This window comes from Pseudophryne corroboree, chromosome 9 (assembly GCF_028390025.1).
Source record: "Pseudophryne corroboree isolate aPseCor3 chromosome 9, aPseCor3.hap2, whole genome shotgun sequence".
Taxonomy (NCBI): Eukaryota; Metazoa; Chordata; class Amphibia; order Anura; family Myobatrachidae; genus Pseudophryne; species Pseudophryne corroboree.
In genome coordinates, this window is record NC_086452.1 from 158,236,234 (window position 1) to 158,252,288 (window position 16,055).

The following is a 16,055-nucleotide window of genomic DNA, read 5'->3' on the forward strand; positions in this document are numbered from 1 at the left end:
AAAACTTTGATGGTGCAACCAATGTTCCCAATGTTGCATCTTGCGTACGTTAACAATGGCCAGAGAAGCCAGAGTAGGGCGTCTACACTACACAGCAGCTGAGTCATTAGCATATCTTTGCAAGTTTGCTGTGTCCAAAATTGCTGAATCAGGCCCCTAGACCTTTATAACTCACAAATGCAACAAAATGAACGAAACAAAACATACTCTACTTCATCACAATAACATGGAGCTACCTGCTACAGTTTTCTACAATTACAAAAGGGAAAAATCAACAAATATTTTGCAGTTCATACATTTTCTATAACAATCTTTGGCACCTTAGAAAACATATACAGCTTCTATTCCTTCTTTGGTCTAGGTAGTATACAGTATATAGGTACTGCAGCAGTGCACACTTAAGCCATGTCCACATTTTGCATTGCTGGCAGGATTCCAGTACAAGAATTAAAAAACTCTGAAAAAAGCATGCGCAAGTAAATATACAGTTTGCCTGATTCTTGCAGGATACGGTCATTAGGTCAATACAACTTGGGTCAACCGTCATTAGGTCGACCACTGAAGGTCGACATGGGCATTAGGTCGACATGCACTGGGTCGACATGGGCATTAGGTTGACATGAGTTTTTCACTTTTTTTCAATTTTTGGACTTTTTCATACTTTACGGTCCACGTGGACTACAATTGGGAACGGTAACCTGTGCCGAGCGCAGCGAGGCACCTTGCCCGAAGCATGGCGAGCAAAGCGAGCCATGTGAGGGCACACGGTGCACTAATTGGGGTTCCCCGTCACTTTATGAAGAAAACGACACCAAAGTCCAAAAACTCATGTCGACCTTTTCACCTGTCGACCTAGCACATGTCAACCTAATGCCCATATCGACCTTCAGTGGTCGACCTAAGTTGTATCGACCCAACGACCCATATCCATTCTTGCATTGTTTTCACTTTGCACGACCATTATTATTGTCTGTTGAGAACAATGGTTATGTCAATGACGGCCACAGGTTTCATTGAAAGGGCCATGACCTATCGTCTTACCACCTCTTTCAATGTGAGTGCAATTTGTCAGGGATAAAGGGAAGTCATAGGATGTCCATACAGACTTCCCTGTGTGAAAGGGGATATAGAGAACAGCAGATAGAACAGAGTAACCTGAGTCTAGCAAAGGCCGGCATGTGAACTGCTGTTATAGCAGAGTTGCCATAGGATGTGACATTATAAATAAAATAAATCCTTCTTTACAAGCCCCACAAATGTTTCAAATCTGGCATAAAATAGACATATATCCCCCTATATTTTGGAGACCTATTTGGCTTTTATAAGATTTTTTTGTATTTGTATTGTATGTCATTTTGTCCGCTGCTTTTCTATCAACCCTGAAGAAAACCAAGATAAATCTAGAAAATACATCAAGTCTTTAAAATGATGATTCTTTGCTTAAGTGACATTAATGCAATAACATATGCACATTTAAAATATGCCTGATTCACGTTAGAAAAGATAAAAAAGATATGTGGCTTATATAGATCTCTGAAGTAACCCGTTGTGCAGTTGTTACAATTTTACACTCTTGTTTCTTTGAAAAATAAAATCAAATAAGCCGGTAGAAATGGCTCATTTTACTATTATGGTTATTATTCATTTAGGAACACAAAAAGGAGATTAGAGTGAAAGCATGTATATTCATAATAATGAAATAAGGTTTTATTTCAAAGAATACTTCTGGAACTATATACAGGTTGAGTATCCCATATCCAAATATTCCGAAATATGGAATATTCCGAAATACGGACTTTTTTGAGTTAGAGTGAGATAGTGAAACCTTTGTTTTCTGATGGCTCAATGTACACAAACTTTGTTTAATACTCAAAGTTATTAAAAATATTGTATTAAATGACCTTCAGGCTGTGTGTATAAGGTGTATATGAAATATACATGAATTGTGTGAATGTACACACACTTTGTTTAATGCACAAAGTTATTAAAAATATTGGCTAAAATTACCTTCAGGCTGTGTGTATAAGGTGTATATGTAACATAAATGCATTCTGTGCTTAGATTTAGGTCCCATCACCATGATATCTCATTATAGTATGCAATTATTCCGAAATACGGAAAAATCCGATATCCAAAATTCCTCTGGTCCCAAGCATTTTGGATAAGGGATACTCAACCTGTATAAACCTATATGCAGATATATATGTTAATAAATACTACAATAGCATTCAAGTTTACGCAACAGGGAGAGGAATATTTCTGTAAGTTGTCTTCAGTGCTTCAGAAGAAGTGTGTTGTGCTTAGTAAAAATGTTCTGTGCACAGAATATGGCATTCCCACACCGTTCCATAGTGATTTTCCCCATTACGTCAAGTTACTTGATTGTCAATTTAGAACCACACAGAACCATCAGCGCTGGAGATAGTAAGAGGAGATCTAGAGACCTATAGCAAAAATGTGAATTGGTTCCTGAAAAAAACGATGAAATGCTGGCAGTTCAGGCAGTAAAGCAGAAGAACACTCCTACCTCCACTGCCCAGGAAGAGGGCACTGCCAGCAAAAAGCAAAACAAGAGTTAAAGGTCTCCTTTAAAAGCATATTTAAGAGGGGGTATGGCCTGGATGGCAATCGAGTAGGATGCGTGTCCTCAGCTTTCCATTTGACGTGATCCTATTCACTTATCCTGCTGAATGGTCTGCTCGGCTGGCAATATACACCTAGGGCTCCGGTGTCGCCCTCAATCCCCTGATCGCCTCCTCTCTCACATGTAGCCTCTGTGCTGGTGCCGCTTCCTAATGCATCCCTGCAGTGTGGAGCCTTCAATGTTGTGCTCTGGAGTGTGTGCTGCGGTTCACCCCAGCAGCAGTGGGGTGGCTGTGTACCCTCTACGGTAGACACCATGGTCTGGCTCCTTCTCCTCTACCACAATTGAGGTTGTGACAATGTTGGGACTTCCTACCCACTGCCATCTTGTATGCGTGGTTCATATCCTTCAGGTCCTCTGATTGCAATCTCTGAGGTTTTTGGCCACTGTTAGTTTTGTAACTTCTTGATGTTGCCTTCTCTCTCTCTTCTTCTAGCTTGAGCTGCCTTGTTTTTCGCTCCTGTTCAAAGCTACCTTCTGCCCTGGTCTTCTACATTCCCCCCCCATTATATTCCACAACTCCAATTATACTTACCTATGACCTATTGTGCTGCCTAAGTCTCTGTAGTCTCCTGTTAGGGGCTGCCCTGTGACTTAGTTATTGTCTCTTTGACCTTTATTTTGGACTCCTGTGAAGTCCTCACCACCCTAAGTTTCATAATACCCTGATCTTCTATTCAATACTACCCACTGGACTTTTATTTGGTTGCTGATACTTACCTATTGCACTGGTTCCCTCCTGCTGTGGAAGCACCTTCTGTGGGCAACATGGAACAACTTATTCAAGCCATTACTGACTTGGAATGGAGGGTGACGGCCAAGGTGGTGGGATTCCACGCAGAGTCATCTTTTGTATGTCAAGATATGCAGCAAGCTCAGGTTAGGATTGCCGTTACAAAGAATAGTATCTCCACCCTGGAGGACTGTGATACTCCTTTCACTGGCCATTAGAATCCCTTAGAGTCTCAGGGGGTGGCGTATCTGGAAAAGTCTGCTGCCAATGAAAGATGTTTTGATAAAGTCTCAATTCCACCTGCTTGCTATTTAATGGGCCCGCCATGTCTTTCCACGGATTCTTCCATCAGGAGATCCTATTAAAAAGTTTATTGCGAACATTCTGCATTATCTGAGAAATACATTGCAATATGGCTTCACTTACAGACCCCGGGGTGGGATAATCATCTTTGATGGCATGCTTTGGACTGTGGACTCTGGACCAGAGTTCCTCTCCTAGACTTAACTGTATTTGAATTATTATCCTAGTTTGACTATGTCTGCCTGCCTTATTAATGCTCTTTTATTTGCATCTGTTTTCATATTCTGTTTGAATATTTTGTTGTCTTTATATATATTTTGTTACAGTGATACCTGTTTTTAGTTTTTTCTTAATTGTCAGTAAATCATTGCCTTCAGGGTTTACTCTTTAATCTATAAGGGGGTACACACGGAGAGATCCGTGCTTAAAATCTAAGCAATTTGACTAGATTGCTTAGATCTTAAGCATGGATCTCTCGTGTGTATGCCCCACAGCGATAGCGATGCCCGGCCCCGCACATTGCTATCGCCGGTGCTAGATTGAGCCTGCGTGCAGGCTCAATCTAGCAGCTCGCTCACTTCAGTGCTGTGTGAAGTGAGCGGCCCACCCCCCTCGCTCAGCACACATTGCGCTGTGCTGAGCGAGGAGAGAGATGTGTGCTGAGCGGTCTGTGTTAAGATCGCTCAGCACACATCTCTCTAGTGTGTACTGCCCTTATGAATTTATTCTCCTAGTTTTTTGGATTTAAATGTATACTCGGTTCAGGTTTTTATTTCCTTTGGGTGATTGCGCCTTAAGGTACACAGGTGTAGTTGCCCTCATTTTCTTGGGTTGGGGGATTAGACGGTATAGTGTAGTTTGGGAGGTGTTGTATTTGGGGATCCAGGTATGCTGTAAACTGGGAGAATTGTCATACAAGGTAGGGGACAAAGGGAGGTGATTGATCTTATTTTTTGAGTGTGTTTGCTCCATTTAGAAATTATGCAAATGTATGTTTATTATTTTCATTCCTTCTGTCTCTGTATTTGTCCGTTATGTGATAGTTCTGTAGCAGCGGGGGTATATATTTAGCTTGTACAATATATTGTTGAGAGGTGGACTCTCTCCTATTATAAAACATTTTTTGTACTTGACAATACTGATCCCTTATTCTGGAATCAAGCTTATTTTAGTTTACATGTCACTTAAGCATCACTAATAATCTGGCATTAGACTATGGGGGTAATTCAGATCTGATTGCTGGGCTGCTAATTTTGCTGTCCTGCGATCAGATAGTCGCCGCCTCCAGGGGAGTGTAAATTCGCTGTGTGAGTGTGCGATAGCATGTGTATGCCAAGCTGTGAAAATACACTTTGTGCAGTCTCTGCGCAGCCCAGGACTTACTCTTCCAGTGCGATGAGAACAGGCTGATCGGGGCCAGAGCGGACGTCAGACACCCTCCCTGAAAACGCTCGGGTACTCCTGCGTTTTTGCGGACACTTCCTGTAAATGTTCAGTTGCCACCCACCTTGCAAACACCTGTGCGATCAGATTTCTCGCACCATAGCGTCGCTGACCGTCGATGCTCGCTGTTGTTGTCAGACACGCGTGAATACGCATGTGCAGTTAGGGCCTGAACGCCCGCTGTGCGAAAAGGCACAGCAGCGACCAGATCTGAATGACCCCCTATGTGGACCTGAGTGGTGCCTTAAGGTACTGTTCTGCTATTCTTATATAATATGAGATTTATACGTATAATGCTAATCTTTGCTTATCCACACTCTCTCACACGTTGAGTTGTTGTCAATTTATTTCTATGTCTCTCATAGCTAAATATTGGACATTGGAATGTTAATCTTTTGTTACTCCGCTCTCTCCATCTGAGCCATGGTGTATTTTGTTAACTGATATGTGCCATTTTTCATGTTGTATTAGCTTACTTTTTGGGTGTCAATTTTTAAAACTCTTTAATAAAAATGTTACACTCACCTAAATGTCTTAACCAGATTGTGTAACTCTTTGGATACATCACTATAGGGTATTTGAAGTTGTGCCAATATAGCTGGAAGGCTGAAATGAAGAGAAAGTAGAATTACTTCTGATTCTGCATTGAACACTGAATGTAAGGCTTTAAAGTCAAAGGATGACCATACATTATACTGAGACATTACTGAAGATACTGTACCTGTCCTGCTCTACATAGAATCATTTGCATAGTACATTGCAGGTCATGTAGACTGTCAGCTTTGCATACATAAGAGGCTGCAGCAGATGACGACATAAAATCTGCCTCTTTAGCAACAGAAAAGCTACTGTGGTTATATTACAGTGAGTGCTATAAGGTCATCAATTATCCGGCCCTGTATACAGTGCTATTCATGGCCCTCGCATTGTCTGAGGACACACATTATTTCTACTATATCCAGGCTGGGGGACACCGGACCATGGGATTGCTGATGGGGACCACAGGAGCTGGCACTTAAACCTAACTAGTACTTTAAAATATAAGTTCCCCATCTCAGCAACTCCCAGTATGCGAGTGCCTGTTGGGAGTTTTGGGGGGAGGCGGGGACTGGGCTGCGGGGTCAGCCCTTCTGTAGTTAGATTTTTTTTTGTGGCTTGCAACTTAGATTTTTTTTTTATTGTTGGTTGGCTGCATGCTGCAGATAGTGGTGTGACCCAGTAGTGCAGTGGCTGAAGGGAGCGGTTATGCAGCTGCAGCGGGTAGGGAGATGACCTACTGGTCGCTCCCAAGTTAGCACTCTGCATCAGGTGAGGAGGGGATAGGGGTGAAGGGGGGTTGCAGCACGCACTCACCTTTTTAGAGGATGCTGGGTGTTACCGTGGTCCACTAGGGAAATAAGCTCCTCTCCTTGGCATTATGTTGTTAGCATTCAAGGCAGGAGGGTAAGGGTAGGTGCAGAAATGCAAGCGGTCAAAGTACTGACCATGGCACCCCAATGTTTAGAATCCCCCCCTAACTTTCCCTTATCGCATCCACTGGACAAGAAGTCAGAGGGTTGTCTGAAGTCTCTCTTCATTGGTTCTGGGGCGGTTATCCGCCCTTTACTGGTCTCAGCTGGGTTGGCTCCAGCCATAGAGACTTGGGCTGACAGGGTGATTGTTCTAAGGATACCTTGCTGGACTTCACAGAGCAGCTCCAGGAAGCGTCGGAATATGTTTGTGAGACCATGCAAGACTGCGCTCAGGTGGCGTCACGAGTTCCTTGGTAGCGCTTCCTTTTAGTGAGGGTGTTCTTTTTGAGCCAAGTTGGATGCCACTATTGCCCAGGCCACCAGTAGGAAGAGCATTTTTATTCCTGTGTCTGACCCCAAGCAGTGGGGTACACAGTTTAATGCGTTTTGCTTTCCTTTAAAATGGGCAGAGGTAGGGGGGGCCTTTAGATGCAGAGGTTATGCACCGAAAGGCCATTTTTCCAGGGTCCACAGACGCTCGGTAGCCAAGGCTACTGAGAAGCCAAGTGCCCAACGGGTTCCTCCTCCCCCTGCCCGGTCAGGGGTGGGTGGCTGTCTGCTTCAGTTCAGGGACAGTGGCTGGAGTTGTATTTGGACCCAGCTGGGCATCGTTTCCAGGGGTTACATAAACGACTTCAGGGGTCCACTACTGTAAAGCTTTTAGCAACAGCTCTCCAAGATATGGCCTATAAATTCTCTGCTTTCAGAAGGGGTTATTGCTTCAGATCCAGTGCTAAAACAAAAACTAATATTCTACTCCAACCTACAACATGTTCGGAAGCCAAATAGCTCCTTCCACCCGATTTTGAATCTTGTGTGGCTTTTGGCTTTGCTTGCAACTCTAAACCAGGCCCTATGTTGCGGGCCCGGAAACCAGTTTCATCTCGCAGTTATCACACAGTCTGGAGAATATACATCCTGTGGTGTGAGAGGCACGACTTTCATACTTCATGGTTTCACCTGCCTTTTTCCTTAGCGTTCCTTCAGGGAGGCTTGGAGGCCGGGTTACAGCTTTGCTCCTAGAAGGTGCAGATTTTGACGCTGGCGCTCTTCAGGAAGTTTGGACCTTTTACAGGGTGTGTTGCAGGGTCAACCGCTGTTACATCCACAAATAGCACCGTGGGATCTTAATCTGGCCCTCACTGTTCTCAAGAAGGCTCCCTTTGAGCCTTTAGATTTGGTCAACCTGAAGTTTGTCATTTGGAAGTTGGTTTCCCTCATGGCAATTGCCTTAGCTTTGTAGGTTTCAGAGTTAGATGCATTGTCTTGCAGATCGTCTTTTCTCGTATTTCATGATTATGGGGCGGTTCTACATACATTTCATTCATTCCAACATAAAGTTGTTTCAGCTTAACACATGTATAAGGAAATTGGCTTTCCATTTTTTTTATTTCCTTTGTCGACTTCCTGGGACTGGGAGATCTGGCTCTGTTGGACGTGATCCAGACTCTGCTGCTCTATTTGGACAGGACTTTGTCTGTTTGTTGCATGGATTCTTTTCTGGTTCTCTACGACGGTCATAAATGTGGTTGGCCTGCTACAAAGCAGACCATTGCGCGGTGGATCCGCTCAGTCATTACTCGGGCCTATTCTAGTGCGGAGGCGAACTCTTGGGCAGCACAACATGGGGCTTCCACTAAGCAGGTCTCTGGGCAGCCACCTGGTCCTTTGGGAGTTGCTGTAGGGAGGAGCTTTTATTTAAAGTTACAGTTATGTTTAAGTGCCAGCTCCTGTACTCCTCATTAGCAATCCCATTGTCCCCCAGCCATGGCCTATCTGTGTGTCTTGGCATACTATTACTATTATTTCCTTCCTTGTACACTCCACAATCCTTATTCTAGTCATTTGCATACTCGAAAATATTAAAACACAAGGTGAGTGTGCAGTGAGTAATTTTATCTTGGGGAGGGAGGGTGAGAGAGAGAGAGAGAGAGAGAGAGAGAGAGAGAGAGAGAGAGAGAGAGAGAAAGAGAGAAAGAGAGAAAGAAAGAAAGAAAGAAAGAAAGAAAGAAAGAAAGAAAGAAAGAAAGAAAGAAAGAAAGAAAGAAAGAGAGAGACAGAGTTACACCAGGACCAAGGGCTACCTTTCCCTGTTTGACTTGGCAGTCCCCAACAAATCTTTAACTGTCATTTTTAAAATCCATCCTGTAACATTGCAGTTAGGAGCTGATTGGCTGGTACTTTATCAATATGAAATGTATCACTTTTCAAGGCTTTGTACATCTCCCCCTTAACCAATCACAATTTGCACCTTCTGCTGTTCATAAAATAAACTGCATACTGGAGAACAGCAGCACAGTGTGCAAGAACACTACATCCTATACAGCCACAGGACACTACATTTACGAGGCGTGATTGATAAGTACCCGTGCTAGGCAAGAAAAAAAAATTTTTATAGGAAAAATGCTGATTTATTTTTCAACATAGTCCCCTTTTAGCTTGATACACTTGGCCCAACGATATTCAAACTTTTTCAAGCCCTCCAAAAAATAGGATTTGTTGAACTCTGCGAAATAGGCTTCAGTTTTGGCAATGACCTCCTCTTTGGATGCAAATCTCTTTCCACCAAGCCATTTTTTCATGTTTGGAAACAGGAAGAAGTCGCAGGGGGCCAACTCTGGAGAATACAGCGGATGCGGCAGCAATTCGTAGCCCAATTCCACCAATTTCGCTGTGGTGACGTGGGACGAGTGTTCTGGCGCATTGTCGTGGTGGAACAGCACTTTATTCTATGCCAAGTGGGGCTGTTTTCTCTTCAATGAGTCATCTAATCTGCCCAATAATTGAGCATAATACTGCCCTGTGATCGTTCTTCCCTTTTCCAAATCGTTGATGAAGATTATGCCTTTCGAATCCAAGAAAACGGTGGCCATGACCTTTCCGGCCAATGGAACAGTCTTCGCCAACTCTGGTGCACGGTCGCCGGGTCCACTGTTTTGACTGTTCCTTCATTTCTGGCGTGTAGTGATTGATCCACGTTTTATCATCAGTCATGAAACGGCGCAGAAACTCCTTCGATTGAGCTTAAACAGGCCCAAACACTGATTCAAAGTGATCATTCGATTACGCTTGTTGTCCAGTGAGCAAACGCGGCACCCATCTTGCCGATAGCTTTGATTAAATGAACAATGTGCTTCACCTGCGCTACCAAACACTTAAGCAGCTAAAAGCACTGATGGAGTTCACCCTTTATACACTCCTAAAGAACATATGAGAAATTAAAATATACAGTGTTCTCAGCACTGTGTCAGAAAAACATCCGGGGGACCATATGAAGAACTGCAATCACAGGTGCCCAAATGGTAACTTTTGGAAAGAAACTTACATTCGGGTTCTCACCCGTAGACCCTAAGCAGTTTCTTTAACAGCCTGAGTGACAGAGGTGTGTGAGGTGAATGCAGGCAGACACGCCAGTAGGAAATACACTTACATTAGTGTTCAGTCCCGCGTTCCCATAATGGTTTCTTTTAGATGACTCCAGGAGATCTCCACACCATATCAATTCCCAAAAAGGATTTTTGGGAATTGATAGCTTTGTTATACCTAAATTGATAGCTTTGTCATACCCAAATGTTCATGTAGGATATTCTGCACACGTTCAAATAAAATGCCTATGATCTCAACAATCTCTCTGATCTGCACTCGCCGGTCTGCCAATACGACATTATGGATTTTGTTGACCATTTAATCCGTAGTCACCTCAACTGGGCGACCTGGACACTCCTCATCAAGGACGGATGTACCACCATACTTGAATTCATTGAACCAATATCTGATAGTTGTCATCGAAGGTGAAAAGTCCCCATAAACGGCTTCCAACTTTTCTTTGATTTCCTCACACGTCTTCCCATCCAAAAACAAGAATCTAATCACCGATCGGTACTGCACTTTCTCCATAGTTAGAAAAAACTCAAACTTGCTCACTTCCAACAGCTACCAAAACAAAAGTAGACGATGAATTTATCTGAAATTCTGACAGTTTGACAGATGACATTAAATGATGATATACAGGTTTGACGTCAATGGCGCCATCTGTCTTTAAACATGGGTACTTATCAATCACCCCTCGTACTTAGGGGGTCATTCCGAGTTGATCGCACGCTGCCGATTTTCGCTGCGTTGCGATCAGGTCTCTACTGCGCATGCGCCTCAATGCGCACGCGCGTTGTACAGGTACAATGCGGATCGTTGCTGAGCTATGGATTTAACGAAGAATCCACACGCACAGCCGATCGCAAGAAGATTGACAGAAAGAGGGCGTTTATGGGTGACAACTGACCTGTTTCTGGGAGTGGTAGGGAAAACGCAGGTGTGTGATGTCAAATCCGGCACTAAAAAGACTGAAGTGATCACAAGGGCTGAGTAAGTTCAGACCTGCTCTGAAACTGCACAAAATGTTTTTGCAGAGCTCAGCTGCACAGGCATTCGCACACTTGCAAAGCGAAAATACACTCCCCCGTGGGCGGCGACTATGCGTTTGCACGGCTGCTAAAAACAGCTAGCGTGCGATCAACTCGGAATGACCCCCTTAGTAAGCTCAATATGATATGGTCACTGGACATGATCATAACTTATCTATTAAATTGTAATAATTCTCTTTGCAGTTCAGGCAAATTTTATAATTTTAAGGGACCCCAGGCAAAGAAGAATATATAGGGGTTATTTATGAGCATAGGTGATAAAAGCATAAGGCAATTGCAGCTTTGAGCAGTGCAGTGTAAGCAGGGGTATGCGGGATGGGAAAAAAATACCTGGACATCACCTGAGAGTCTGGCAGTTGCAATCAATGGGCATGGTGCTCAGTCCTATTCTGGTTGGGGGAAAGTGACAGCACAGACCAACCTATCGGTTTGCACATTCTGACCCACCAAAGCTGCATGCACAGCACTTGCTTTTAAAAGCAAGGTGTGCACGTGAACTAGGGAAAACAAGAATTGTCCGCATAGCGCCAGAGGTGGCACTTCAGTGAAAGTAAACAAATACAACGTCAGGGTCTAATTTATTGTGGGTCACTATACTGTAGAGATTGCACTTATATTGGTAACTGTTTCCCTAGAATTAATACCTAAAGCGTTTAATGCCTTTCTAAGTAGCCAGTATTATCAAATAAAATGGGTTCTAATGGCCGCTACAGAGTAAAACAAAAAAAAGTGTTTCAAGAAAAGTTCACTGAGCTAACTACATCTATTTGATGTAGAATGAGCAAGTGTTCTACACAAAGTGATTTGTTGTTCACCAGACCTGCTAACTGCCATAGCAACAATGACACCTACAGGCTAATGTAGAATCTTCAGTTATAATAGTGTGATAGCACAAGAATGAATGAAAAATAAGAATGTGTCATTGATTCCAAATGAATAGGTATCCTCATGAGCATTGGTTCAGCCTACACAAAATGATGCATCCTCTGTGTGTAGGCTGTGCACTTTAAGGTTACATTTTTCAAGACAATCTTTAAAGATCCCTCTTCATGAAACCTTTCCTTGAGATACAAATATAATTAAAAAAAAAATAATAATAATAATTTTATATAATGCAATATTACAGAAAGCCTAAAATACAGGTTGAGTATCCCTTATCCAAAATGCTTGGGACCAGAAGTATTTTGGATATCGGATTTTTCCATATTTTGGAATAATTGCATACCATAATGAGATATCATGGCGATGGGACCTAAGTCTAAGCACAGAATACATTTATATTTCATGTAACCCTTATACACACAGCCTGAAGGTAATTTTAGCCAATATTTTTGATAACTTTGTGCATTAAACATAGTGTGTGTACATTCACACAATTCATTTATGTTTCATATACACCTTCTACACACAGCCTGAAGGTCATTTAATACAATATTTTTAATAACTTTGTGTATTAAACAGTCTGTGTACATTGAGCCATCAGAAAACAAAAGTTTCACTATCTCACTCAAAAAATTCAGTATTTTGGAATATTTGGATATGGGATACTCAACCTTCACCTAGAAAGGCTTTATCTATAGATGTGTATATATAACTAAAACATGTTTGGAAAAACAGGCTTTTTTATTATTAAATTACAAATAACTAGAAATAGAAGATTGTCCTTCAATAAGGCCAATTCAATTGTTATCGCGACCACCACTAGATGACGCCTGTCAGCAGCAATTCAATTGTGCCGTCTGGGCGCACAGCAAAAACAGAGGACACATTTTTTTCTTGCAGCCTCCTGAGGTGCAAGATGCAAACTTTGGCCGCCAAAACAGGAGTTTAGACCGATTTAGCCATTTTAGGCGGCTAAACTGTCTGTTTGGGCGCAATATGGGCGTAAAAAAAGTCCCATTTAAACAGGAAAATGAGAGGAAAAAATTGAAGTAACCCCACTCGAACGAGTAGCTTTGAGACCATATTAGGACCTAGTCGCTTGCAAAGTCTAAAACTAATGTGGATGTTTAAATATTGATATTAAAAAAGACATTAAATCAACAATTAGCAGTTAGAAAACCAAAAGTTAATTATATAAAATTTAAACTTATCAAACTTTGTTTACTCCCCATTACTAGGATGTCCAATATTTTTGTTTGCAGACACAGTTTTTATCATCGTTACTATATTATTTTCACACCTTTTTATTTATTTATTTAAACTAGTTTCCTGCCGAAGCTGGGCAGCAGGGGGTGGGGGACCAGTAGCACATCACAGTGCCTAAAAGACATAATAATAATTTCAAAAGAAAAGCGGTACCATTTGTTAAAAAAACAAAAGCCCAAAAAAATATGGGCACACCAAATCTTTGCGATTTAAATGAACAAGATAAAAATGACGTAAAAATTCTAATTTAGAGGCCAAAATCCTTTATTGGGGATACCACTAGGCCTGCACCAAATTTATATTTTAGAAACCAGCCAAATACTAAATAATTTCACAGAAATTTCTGACAAACACCGAACTAGAACCGGATTCCAGTTTCTATAATCAATTCTTTCCTCTAATTGTAAGGAAAGAACTCAATGACAATTTTCCTAATACTCAGGAATAGAAGACTAATACTATACCAAATAAGAATCTTTCCGAATCTCGTGATCCACAATATTAAATGGTGGAAAAAGATACCATTGTTGACATGCACAGAGTGTCCGAAAGCACTATAGTCATGGCTCCAAGACTTCTTATTGAACTGTGAACCTTGCCTGACCAGAATAAAGTTCCATAATTTACTAGAGTATATTCAAACCCCACTGGATACTAAAAGATACCATCCTAACTTTTCAGCTCCTAGTGTCTCAACTTGGCTCTCCCCCCTTTAGATTGTAAGCTCTCACAAGCAGGGCCCACTCTACGCTGTTTGATGTCTGCACCTCAAGCTCCTGTTTCTGTGTATGATTTGCTATACTGCTTGTTAGAATCTGCAGAGTTTTGTGGCTCTTTATAAAGACACAAAGGCTGCTGACGATGATCATGATGAGTGCCAATGTAAATCACTAATACCAACATTAGTGCACATGTAATTGGCTTATCGACTCAGGAAGTTCAACTATTCTTCTCAGCTGTCTGTGTTTCTACGCATATTTATTGACATAATATAGTTAATGAAAGAAGGAAGTTGCAAAAATAAAAACAAATGCACTTCATATTGCCCAGGGACATTATAATACTTACACTCTTTTCAATTTCTCTAGTATAATTTTTTTCCGGATTTGTTGCTGGGAACAAGAATCAACAAGAGGAAGAGCTGGAACCCAAGATGCTTCACCCTGAAAAATCAGCAGAATAAAATATAAGACTGGCAATGAAACATAATAATGTCCATATGGTTTTATAGACTTCTGAGAACCCAAACACCATAGGCTAGATGTAATAGGGTGCGATTTTTTAGGTGTCTAAATAAATTGCACCAAATCGCACGTTTGTAATTTGCGATTTTTACCAAAAAAATTGCAAATGTAATAGGGTGTGAATTTTAAGGTTAAAACGGAATTTGCATGCGATTATTTGCGGTTCTTAGTAAAGGAAACATGCAATTTTTAGTAATAAAAACATGCGGATTTTAGGTCATTTTTTATTACTTAGTCAGAAGGGGATACAGTCGTTCGGTCGACACTCATTAGGTCGACTATTGAAGGTCAACATGGCCGTTAGGTCGACCCAACGACCCATACCAGTCAGAAGCATGCACAGATCAGTGAGATCCGTGCATGCTTCTATCTGTAAAAGTAAAGAAAGTGTTAAATATATATATATATATATATATATATATATATATATATATATATTTATATATTAAAAAAAACACAACAATGTGCAGGTCCCCCCCGAAAGCATAACCAGCCTCGGGCTCTTTGAGCCGGTCCTGGTTGCAAAAATACAAAAAAAAGTTGATTTGGGGTTCCCCATATTTAAACAAACCAGCACCGGACTCTTGGACCGGTCCTGGTTCCAAAAATACAGGGGACAAAAGAAGTAGGGGTCAACTGTATTTTTTAAACCGGCACCGGGCTCCACTAGCCTCCAAGTACCAGCAAGCGGGACAGGCTTGCTGGGACTTGTAGTTCCACAACAAAGGACAACATTCTTTATTTTTCCACAATTTTGGCTATCAGCCCCCATCCACCAACCAGGGATATGGGGGGGGGGGGGGGGACACATCCTCAGGCTTCACCCCTGGCCCTTGGGTGCCTCGAGGGGGGGGTCCTCTTGATTTAAGTGGTCCCCACTCCCACAGAGAACCCCGGCCAAGGGTGACTAGTTGGGGTGAGTGATGCTTTGGCTGCAGGGACCTATATAAAAGTGTCCCCCGGCTGCGGCATCACCTCCCTACATAAAAACCTATTATATTTGCGATTCTGATTGTTTTCAATGGCAAAACATCTGGATGCGATTTTTCACTTGCGATTTTTGGTAGAAAACTTGCGATTTTTAACATTTTAACATTTGCCATTTTTGGAAAATGTGCGAATTTGCGCTAAAAATCACACATTTTCCGAAATAGCAACCCATTACATTTAGCTTCATATACTGAAAACCGGTCATTACATATTACAGAAGCCAACAAACCACCCAGGGTCACAGGTGCCTGTTCACATCGAATATGATGTAAAAAAGGTGTTACAGTGGATTACTCAGGAAATATTGGAGGTCACGTTTTGCAGGTGATAATCATTATTATACTAAAGGACTCTGCTTCACGCTCTGTGACACTATGGTAATTTCAGGTCACAAACACATCTGGACTAGTAATTTTCAGGCACAGGTCCTAAAATTCCTTGACTATGTTTTATTATAATGTATTGATTATGTCTTTACCACAGCACAGACTCTCCTGTCAAGATGGGGTGGGTTAGGAATAGGCACTAGAGGGAGGATTATGCTACAGGAAGTTTAGGGTTAGACGCTACGGGAGGTTTAAGATTAGGCTACGGGAGAGGAGGTTAGGATCAGGCACT

General features: G+C 41.9%; 1 protein-coding gene across 4 annotated transcripts in view; it reads right to left on the bottom strand.

Annotated features, from left to right (window-relative positions):
* The window catches only part of RPAP2 (RNA polymerase II associated protein 2), a 244,484-nt gene that overhangs the window by 103,350 nt on the left and 125,079 nt on the right, over window positions 1-16,055 (bottom strand). For 2 of the 4 annotated variants that reach the window (XM_063939888.1, XM_063939887.1), the window contains exons 9-10: window positions 14,272-14,366; window positions 5,649-5,729 (exon numbers count right to left, since the gene is read on the bottom strand). In XM_063939888.1, coding sequence (XP_063795958.1) covers window positions 5,649-5,729; window positions 14,272-14,366 — 176 coding nt within the window. The remainder of the gene's footprint in view (window positions 1-5,648; window positions 5,730-14,271; window positions 14,367-16,055) is intronic. The other 2 variants (XM_063939890.1, XM_063939889.1) reach the window with 1 other exon arrangement.